Consider the following 11139-nt stretch of genomic DNA (forward strand, 5'->3'; position numbering starts at 1 on the left):
CTGTGGAATAATTGATCCCACTCACTCAGTGAAGCAGACGAGTTATTCACCAGTCCAGGCAAGAGAAAGATCTGTTAATTTTGCCCAGTAAGCACAATCTGTAATGAATTTTGGTTGGGGAAAAAAAACCCTTGTAGTTTTTATCACTTGTCCAGGGTGTTCTGCCCTCAGAGCATGGCTATGTGTCCTTGATGTATAGTCAGCCTAGATAAGGGGGTGAGTACTTCCACTGGGGTGGGGAAGACAAATTCATCACCTAAACCACACTTTCCAAAATATGCTTCTATTTCATAAGCATACCACAGACCTCAGGAAGATCCTGCCCCTTTAGCTCCCATGCCTTGCCCCTTAGTTTTTACTGAACCAGCCAGTCTGTTTGACTTTGAACATGTGATGGAGGAGGAAGAGACTGAGATGGGAGCACCGATGTGCAAAGTAATAATAAAAAGGAAACCAATTAGCATTAGCAAAGACAACAGTCAATAAACCAGCAACCGTATAATGGCTCTGGTAAGAGCGAGCTGCTTCCTAATCAGAAGAGACAAAAAATGAGAATGATTGAAACAGAGAATTGGTCTGCCTATTATTTTTACTACTTTTTTTATAAATTAAGCCAAATCCTACATAGGTCACTTGGACTTTTCCTACCGTTTCTCTCTCTCCCTGGCAAATTTTATTGTACAGATTTAGTACCTTGATTACCCCATCATTTTTCTGGTTTTTTTTTCCCTGAAAATGAGAAGAAAATAGGAAGATATAATTATAACATTTCTTCTTTGTTCCTCATCAGATTTTTGTATGCCATCAATTAAAAACACATCCATTATAAACACACAATATCCATCATTTAAATTAGGCCAAAGTTTTAAAAATGCCCTGTAAGATTTTTCCATGTCAGAATAATTCAATCACTATTATGTTTCCTTGTTGCAACTATTTTGGGACTTAGCTTGTTCCTTGATAGGATTTTAATTAAGTCATTTACATTTAATTTCCAAATATGTAGCTGTTACAGAAGGCGGCAAGGAAATGAAAAGACAAAAAGAAACCCAAAGACAGCCGATCTTTAACAAAAATATTTCTGATATAAAAATGAACCTGAGGAATACATATTCAGTGATAAGTATTCCAGTCCATGTCTGGTAAACTCTCAGATAATGGCAGCATGGTAGGGTCACTGAGGTTCTATTAGCTCAATTAATGAGGAGTAAGATAAGGCTAACACCTAGCTCTTCAAACGGCTAAAAAATAGAGCTGATAGTAATGGAGTTATTAACCTTCGCCAGCCATTGAATTTTGCTGCTGATTCAAACTCCATTTCCTAGTTCAGGCCTCCATTAATAGGCTGTTTATTATCCCTAATCCGCATTGGGATCAGCTGCAGAAATATGAAAGCCCCATGTAAAGACCAAATAGTTAAAAAAAAAAAAAAAATATATATTTTTCCATTCTGATTTTTTCCCTTTTTAACATATTCAAAGATTCTACCTTAGAAATTAGGAACTTCATTATCCTAAACTGTTTGAATCCAGGTTCTTAGCAGTGTGATAAAAAAGAAGCTTTAAATATATTATATAAAAAGACCACAGCCACATCATTTGGAAGACCAAATAAAACACTTCTTGAAAACTTGCACTGGAGAAGCTAGTGCTGTTTGTTTTCTGTACTGGGAAAGAAAAAGCTTTAATATTGGAAAAATGGGTATTTGAAATATTATATATGTATTGTTAGGTCAATCCTCAAGTTCATCCCTCCCCTGCCCAGCTTTGTCTGTCCACTTGTTGTATTGTTCGTAGATACTACTGTAACACAATTAATCAATACTGAAATGTAATACAATCGACCCTGGATTCAGATCAGATGGAAAAAAACAAAGGAAATGATGGAACAGAGGAACTGGGAATCCCAGGACGCACTTAGCAGCGGACCCCACTGGCACAGATGGAAGAGCTTGCTTTACTGGCTTGAGGAGAACTCTAACACAAACCTGGCTACAATTTTAACTACAGAGATCTCGAGTTAAAGGTTCTTTAGGCTCCTTGCTGAGCTTGTACACACTTAATTGAGATCTATGTAACTTTGTGATTTTTCAGTATATTTTCAAAGACACACCGTACAGTTACCATCATTTACACACACAAGATGTTCTTCCAAAATCAATCACAATACCATCCAACAGAATATCAACAGTTATGAGTAATGGAGTTAAGATCAAAATGAAAAAATGTTTATGGTAATATATATATATATATATATATGCAGTACACAGCGCTACCCTCAAAACTGAATGCAATTCTGGTTGTCCCACCTTAGAAAGGAAACTAGAATAAGTAGAGAAGGTAGAGAACAGGGGGACAGGACGATCAGAAGAGTGAAATGACTTTCGGGAAAGGAAAGGATAACCAGACCAAGGTTCTTTGCCTGGGAAAGATGACTGAACAGGCATATACAAGAGGCTTAGAAAATCAGGAGTGTTAGGAGAGCATGAACAGGGAACGCTTATAACTGTGTTTCAATTGAAAGGAACCCAGAAGAAATACTGTGAAATATTTTCACATGACACCCAGTGAAAAAGTAAAACTCCTTTCCATACGATTTAGTGGAGGCCAAAAGTACAGTGTGTTGAAAAAGAGACTATAAAATCAAGGCAAATGGGCTATTAGACAGTTGTCCAGATGACCCCCTGGCTCAGGGAATCCTTAAACTGCTGATTGCCTTAAGCTGGCCTGGAACCAGCAGACAGCTGGTCATGAACCAGCTGAAGCTAATGACAAGAGATATATAACAGATGACAGTGTTGCTGCTGAATCTTATTTTAACTGTAAGTTTGGGAGAGAGCAGAAGGGGATAAGAAAGATTTTGCTAGATATTAAATAGAGTTTTCTGTATATTAGAACTATCCATGGCTATATGTTTCCTATTGTTGCTCAAGCATTAACAATATAAAAAAAAAAGCTAAAATACCTATTTACACTCATTTGGGTGAGGAACTGAACTCAGTCCTTTGCGTTTGTAGTTCTGAGCTTCAGATGCCAACCTGCGATTGTATTTGGATTCCCACTTCCCGTAGGCACTAAATGGTTAATGGTGTTCTTTTACTAGGTAGCTGAGAGACCACTAATAGATTCAGCTTCTTATTTGCCCTAAAGGCTGCCACAGTTCAATACGATTAGGATCCTGTCCACTTAAGCAGTAACTGCTTCATAGGGAGGAACACAGAAAGCAATACATGTCTTCTCTGAGTACAGAAAGAGCAGTTCTTTGGTAGACAGGTTTTGTCTGATACTGGCAGGTTTTGCTCTACCAGTCTGTAAGCAAGGCTTTGCTCTACTGCAAATTCTAATTTAAAGAAAACCCCGTACCTTACTTTTTCAGTGGAAAATGAATTATTTTCCTTTTTGTTCCAGGGCAGTTCTTTGGATGCAGTGGCTGATGCTGTATGAGATTTTTTTATTATTACATTTTAACAAACTTTATAGCCCATTTTGTTTGTTTTCAAATAACTTTATTTTCCTTCTTTTCTACCATCAATTACTAGGGTTTGTTTTTCTTTCCATAAGATGGAGGAGTCAGGAGACTGATCCTGCTCAATGCTGTATAATTTAGTATTATGTGTACTAGCTTTATGAGGTGGGAGTCAGATAAAACATAGTATTTGAACACTAACCATTTATTAGCTCTAAGGAATAGATTTATGACTTGACAAGCAGACAATAACTCTGTGTTCTGATCAGCCAAAGAGGTCTACTTTGAGTTCAAAACACAGAGTAACATACTCTTTCACAAATAATTTTGTTTACTGATGTGACTAGATTTTAATAATAAACTTGATATATATGTAAATTTATTTTAATCTAATTTCATCAACAGAGCCCTCCTAAAAATGAGACTTTGTAGATTGTTCTGTGTCTGATTTATAGATTTCTGCATCCTATTCCCAGATTGATTTCAAGGCTATAATTCTATCAGTTTTTTCTCCTGATGTCAGAAACACCACCTCTGCAGATAGTGTTTTATAACTAGCATCACAACTGAAACTGAATTACTGCCCTGCTATCCTATGCTGCAATATGTCCTTTTGTTTATAATCACCCTCTCTCCCTTATATGCCTACTACTTCAGTTTCATGGAAAATATCAACTCCAAAATCAATCAGGTAGCATGATGTCTATTTTTGTCCCTTACTTCAACCCCTGTATGAAATAGTAGGGGCCAAATTCTTAACTCAGATATGAATGTGCAGAGCTCTTTAAAGAAAATGGAAGCTGAGCAAATGGATCAGTGCCAAATTTCCACAGATACAGTTTTATAACGAGTTGTTCTTCCTCATTTGATGAGGTCTCGATCCTGTAAAGGAACACATGGCACAGACTTGAGTATTCACACTGATCTCAGACACTCAGATACACGTTTAGGGGCTCAGGACCTACATTCTAAATGCAGATGAAGAATAATCCATGGGAAATGTTATTTAACTGGATCTAGCATAAGTTTCAAGATTCTTTCTCTCTTTTTTCATGAAATAGATTCCTGTTTAAGATGTATTTTGTCTTACTTTTAATAAAGCTGCTGCTGCTTTCACGTACTTTCATTTTGAAGCCTTGATGGCCTGACTGCTAGTTCCCTCCCTTTTCACAATCCTCTTTTCTTTCTTGTACTGGTTTTGGCTGGGGTAGAGTTAATTTTCTTCATAGTGGCTAGTATGGGTTATGTTTTGGATTTGTGCTGGAAGCAGCGTTGATAATCCAGGGGTGTGTTCGTTCCTGGTGAGCAGAGCTTACAGAGAGCCAAGGCCTTTTCTGCCACTCCCCCCCCCACCACCCGTGAGTGGCTGGGGGGCACAAGGAGCTGGGAGGGGACATGGCTGGGACAGCTGACCCAAATTGACCCCAGGGATATCCCACACCATATGATGTCATGCTCAGCATACAGAGCTGGGGGAAGAATAAGGGGGGAACATTGGGAGTGATGGTGTTTGTCTTCCCAAGTAACAAGAGTTCTGCTTTTGTCTTCCCAAGAGCCCTGCTTTCCTGGGGATGGCTGAGCACCTGCCTGCCAACGGGAAGGAGGGAATGAATTCCTTCATTTGCTTTGCTTTGCTTGTGCCCTGGCTTTTGCTTTACCTATTCAACTGTCTTTGTCTCAACCCACAAGTTTTCTCACTTTTACTCTTCTGATTCTCTCCCCCGTATCACCAGGGTGGGAGTGAGCAAGCAAGGTCCAATGGCAAAATTAACTCCACCCCAGCCAAACCGAGAGCATCTCTCCAACTCAGTCTTACCCTTTTACATCTTTCCTCTATGCCCTGTACAGGGAGTGACGAGGGGATTGAGGACAGCCATGCAGAAGACACAGGAAGAGTAACTTTGCAAACTGAAACACATCCAGTACTAGTTTTTAGGTAAGAATAAGCTTCCTGCAAGCATAAAGACTACAAATTTCCAACATCTGCCTTTGGAGTGGCCACGGTGTCAGCCAGGGGTATGGACTGAACCAGGAACCCCTGGAGGGGAATGGAGAAGCCTCTCAGCTTTGACAAGTACACCAGCATTTCAAATCCTCATCGCCCTTGGACCAGCTGTAAAGAGTAACTCCATTTTATTTGCCTGGCAGTCGTAATATTCTCTTTTGATGCTAATTTCTCTTATATTACATTTCTGAACACTTCATTATAGCTCAAATAAAATATAATTCTCATGTTGTTTTTAATTATTTCACAAAACCCAAAAGTCTCATAATGAGCTCCTCACAATACTAATATATTTCCATGATATTATGCCAATGCTAAAGAAAGAAGAGGTAGATCCCCCCTCCTGTTGCAAATAAAATACACCCTCTGATATAATCCAAACTTTAATCCATTTCTTATGGTTTGCCTTTAGAGGCAACTCAAACAAATAACCAGAAGAACAAACCCCTTCTCTCTCCCACAGTTTGGCCATCTGGAGGATTTGTAAGGCCAATGCTCTATTTCCCATTCTTCAGGAGCAAGACCCCTTTTTCTAGCTAAGGAAGGAATAAATAAATAAGATGCAACAGCCTATACAATGTCAATAAAGACCTGTATCTTTCCATAAAAAAAAATTTCATATATGTAATGTCATGATTGCTAAATTTATACCTTACCTGTTTGGAATAAATTGTGATTTTTGCAGCTGTTCTCCCTGCTCTATGTCTCTTGGGAAGCCACGAAGCACCCATCCATTGGTCGTGCAGTCTAGTGCGTTTAGGCGTTCTGCCAGGATCTTCATAACAAGGTTGTCTGGGACTGCAAAGGATTAAAAAGATGACATTTGTTTTGTATGCTGAGTCTGCAGTTAAGGAGGATACAAACTACTTTTTCTGGTTAGGCTGCTATAGGAACTAAACCACAAAGAGTTATTCCTGTTTATGATTGATAGATTCTTGGAGACAGGAGTTACTGTTGATTGCATATTTACTGTGCTATCACGGAATACCCAAACTCATAGGACAGGAACTGTAGGACTAAAGTAAAGTATTTGGTAAAAACTGATGCCTACATAATTTTGCCATGTACTTTTTCTCTCAGCCATAGTGGGCTGATGTCACAGTGAAGCGTGCGACGTAATCTTATCAAAATACAAAAATAATCACCTGAGTTGTGTAAAAGAAATCCTAAAACAGGAAAGAAATTTCTGTAGCATTCTGTATTTAATGTAGGAGATGATAATGGTTCTGCCACAGCAGGCTAGATGCAATATTTCTTCTATTTGCCCAAAGGCTTGAAGCTTTTATAACTGAAAATAAATTTCCAAGCTGTATTTCAACTACTGTAATTATGGCATTGATGACTCCCTAATTTTAGAGAGAAAAGTTCTCTTTTCTCTGTTGTTATTTTGCTTTAGGGCAAGAGAAAAGATCAGCAAGATGCTGACTGGGATTACAATTACTATGCAGCTTTTAAAATCCTATTTAATAGGACACAGTGGTAAGGAGGTATCCTGCATATTTTCACTATAGCCTTCATAAAAATATTTCAATAGAGATACATAAGTTTAAGTATCTTGTAATTTTTTCCCCCTTTTCACAGAAGAATTAAATTATTAGGTTCAACAAGAGTGACTATACATTTTGCAAGGATTCTTGCAATATGTTGGATTTAGTGTCAAATAACCCCAAAGAAAGGTCAGCAAATTCACTTCAAGCTACTTCTCCAAAAAGCAGCCCAAACAATTTTCAAGAAGCAATGAGAGTCCCTTCTCTCTGTTTATACAGTATGTCTAATACACTGTTGCCTCTACTGGAAACAAGCAATAAAAAAATGCTACATAAATCCACATCATGGAATGCTGATGTTTTGATACTCACCCTGCCATTGCATCTGCATACAAAAATACAACAAGTGCTTGCAGGAGAACATATGCGTCAGATTTCTAACAATGCAATTTGCTTTAGGATGAGCTGACAAGAATGCGCCTGTATTTTAGTAGAGTATATTATTATCAGTGCACATTATACTCTCAGTACAAGCAGGTTTTAAACTGCAATAATAGAATCCATTTGCTTCCTGAAATTTGACATTTCCTAAGGACTTACACCTCCATCATGAAATTCATTACTTCTCCTTTAAATAATCAAATTACTGAGTTTACAGAATTGCACTCAGGATTCAATGTACCAGCAAAAAGCAAGGAAAACCACAGGGAATTAATTAGAAAACAGATTAGTGCATTAACTGAGGATACCCACTTCACATTATTAAAAAAAAAAAAAAAAAAACAAGTTAAGGAGAGTAATATCTGCTAGAAGAAAAAAGGAATGGAATAAAACCAGACATTTGACAGACAGCAAAATGACAATGCAAAACTAGGCATTCTGTTAAAAATGGGATTCATAAGATTAACTATACAATAGTGCAGCAGCAGGCAGAAATGTTATTAGGCAGATGATACTTCTCTATGTAAGACCTGAGCTGCAGGCAGGTATAGAGGAGAATTTCAGTGCTCTCTGCACAGGGCAGTTCTCCCTACCCTCCAGGTTACACGAACTAATACAAACCTCAGACATCCTGGTAGGAAGAAGAAAAAAAATCCCATCCCACCTTCTCTTTCCCCAAAACATATTCTGTACAAAGACCAGTGGAATTTTCCTGATAGTGTTGCATTTCTGGCTGCAGCACTAAACTTTCTGTCTTGATGCATGTTATTGTATCATGAGTCCTACTGGGATCATTAACATGGATTTACAAAGATGCCAAATTACATGGGGTTTTTTTTAACATTTTCAGAATACTTAGACAGTTTAGCAAGGGATTTGAATGAAACCTATCAACCCAAGACTAAAACTGCCCTAAGGTAGGATTCTGCTGGAGCTGACATCCCTGTGACATGAACAGGGAATCGGGGCAGAGGCTGAAAGCTCCAGGAGCAGCGCAGAGAAATAAGTGGGTGTACTGTGCTGCTGAGCTTCCAGCTGATCGTAAGAGATTCTCCAGTTGCGGGGTCCAAATCGCTTCTATCCTGCATATGGGAAGGAGAAACGCTACAGCCTAAAAGAAAATGAAAAAGCAATTGCAATGGGAACCAGGCAGCATCTCCTCGACCTGATCACTTCCTGTAGGCCTTCTGTGAATCCTGATGATCGAAATCCTCTGCACTTTGGTCACTATTTTTGAACAAAACTGAAGCAATCACAAGAGGAAAAAAAAAAAAATCTAACAAGATGCAGTGACAAGAAATTAACAATTAATCTAGTGGCATGCCAGGTTTGGGGGTTTTTGAGCAATACTAGGGATATGTGGTAGCCCTGACACCTTGCTAAGTTCAACAACGACTGACTAGAAGATATCAGCAATACACTTCAGATTGTTTGACAAATCATGTACATATATACATCACTGAATAATATAGATGCTTACATATTTTCTGTGCCTCCCTCTAAAGCTTGATGGTGAGAAATAAAACATAAACAAGTCAGACAGCAAGCTCTGCTCTCCTCTTGATTAGCAAACATACCTATCACTTCAACACAATAGGGGAACATAGCTTGTTGGCTGTTCAATGGCATTACAAAGAACATCAGCTGCCCTTGAACAGGAACAGTCACACTTAAAACAGCTGCATTAAAACTGTAAAACATCTTCCACAGACCAGAGGGGGAAAAAAAAAAAGAGAAAAAAAAAGGAAGAAAGAAATCAGTATTATTCTTATTTTGCTGTGGTACAGACAGAGTAGGTAATGAAGAACTCTGCAGTGTGGTATTCCTTTTCACTCATGTGGAACTGTCTCTCGGATGTAAGGCAAATTAATAACCTGTAATTGGAGGGGCACACAGTCTGTAAGTAACTAGCCAGAGGTCTCCTGGCCTTAAGCACATGACCCAACGGGCTATATAGCAAAGTAAAATTTAGAGCTTTTCTGATGAGACAGTCAATCTACATGTTTTAAGAAGATTATGAAGCACAAGAGCTTTGAATAATCAATTCCTTTTCAACATAAGCTTGTGTGAGTTTCCAACTCTGAAAGTTGGAGGAATGAGGCTCTAGAGAGGTTTTACTTTATCATTAGAGAAGTCCAAAGATAAGTTTCTTGTAAAAATTACAATATGCTACAAAGAGATATCCAGATTAGGTAACGTGGAAGCACATCTCTATTAAGGCAAGAAATCAAGGTACAGGAGTAAAATTCAGCCCGCAGAAGTAATGCTGCAGAGCTACAGTGATACCCTGTGCTGAGAGCACCATATGTGGCTGTGGACCAAGGTCACGGTGAACCTCAGAAATGGTTTACATGGCAGAACGAGGCCACAACCAGCTCCATATAGAAATGTAATTCATTCATGCATACATTCTTGCCTAACATCAATACCACACACTGTATCTCCTTTATCTCCCAGCTTGTCTCAACCATGTTAATGGTCTAGACTGTGCAGCTGAATTAGCAGCTGCAGACCAAAGAAGTGATCTAATCAATTCAAGGGCACGATCAGGCAGGGTACAGGGAACAGAGCCCTAAAGCGCTGCTGTTCGTGCTGGAACTGCTGTGTGGACACCCAGAGATTTTGTGTCTCCAGGGCTGTCAATCAGCACCTTCCAGCAGACCATTTAAAAAATAAATTTACTTCCCAGAGCTTCAAAGGTTTTCTGAAGTATAAAGTACTTCTCATGAAAAGTCCTTCCTCATGAAACTCATAGGAGCATGGCCCATTCGCTCTTACCCAACCTGTAGATCTGCAGAACTAACAGAAAACCGTATCAGGCAATCAGTTGACAAAATCATACCATCTGCTCAAGACAAAAGTAACAGAACATTAAAGGCACAGCCTGAAAGGCAAAAACACTACTTGAGAGATTACAGGGCACTCTTCTCCAATAGCTTCAATGCTGTCAGTGCTCCAAGCTATACAATTATCATATTTAAATTGATTCCTCCTCCATATATTTCCCTTTGAAACAGACTTTTGAAGGGTATTGACTCACTTCTCCAAACCTATAAAACCTCGATTCTAAGTACAGCGTAAATGCATTTGCAGATATAAATTCTGTCAGCTTTGTGCTGTAAAAAGTTTAAGGTGCTTTTGACAGTATTGTCCATTTACCCTTTATCCTTCTTTTGGAGATGATTTTTTTTTAGCTAGGTCTGAAGACTTTCACAGCTAATTCAGATGCCTAAGGCTTGATCCCAGTACTTGACAGTTAACATCTTGCCCTGAGTATAAGCTACTGCCAAAGGCTACTTTCCTGGATGGTCCTGTCAATCCTAAATTGAGCAAAGCATGGGATTTGCTTATCTTATTGCTCTGTAAACTCTGGATTATTCACAATGGGTCATTTTATGTGGGTCCTGAGAAGTATTCTGCTTCCTTGCGCCCATTAAGGTCTCCAGAGATTGTTTCAACTTGTTTTTAACGCGCTTGAGAATGATTTAACAGTGATTGACCATCATGGAGGTTGATGAATATTTTCATTTAATCCTGCCAACACACCAGCCCTGTGAAAACGAGCTCGTTTTCCATTTCAGAGCATACAGGCAATTCCGGTTTACTGCAAATAATAAAAAATAATCCAAGCGCGTCTTCCACGCGAGCGGGGGGAGGACAAGGCCCGGTGTCACTCCCGTGCAGCACAGGCGAAGGAAGGGGAGCGTTTGCTCCGGGCGGCGGCCGGGGTAGGGGCGGGGG

At 39.1% G+C, this 11139-nt stretch overlaps 1 protein-coding gene across 1 annotated transcript in view; it reads right to left on the reverse strand.

The window, feature by feature from the left end:
* Positions 1-11139, reverse strand: part of AK8 (adenylate kinase 8) — a 68843-nt gene that overhangs the window by 22670 nt on the left and 35034 nt on the right. Inside the window, exon 10 of the mRNA XM_035896556.1 lies at positions 6127-6268. Coding sequence (XP_035752449.1) covers positions 6127-6268 — 142 coding nt within the window. The remainder of the gene's footprint in view (positions 1-6126; positions 6269-11139) is intronic.

This window comes from Egretta garzetta, unplaced genomic scaffold, assembly GCF_000687185.1.
Source record: "Egretta garzetta isolate BGI_Z169 unplaced genomic scaffold, ASM68718v1 scaffold946, whole genome shotgun sequence".
In the NCBI taxonomy this organism is placed as follows: Eukaryota; Metazoa; Chordata; class Aves; order Pelecaniformes; family Ardeidae; genus Egretta; species Egretta garzetta.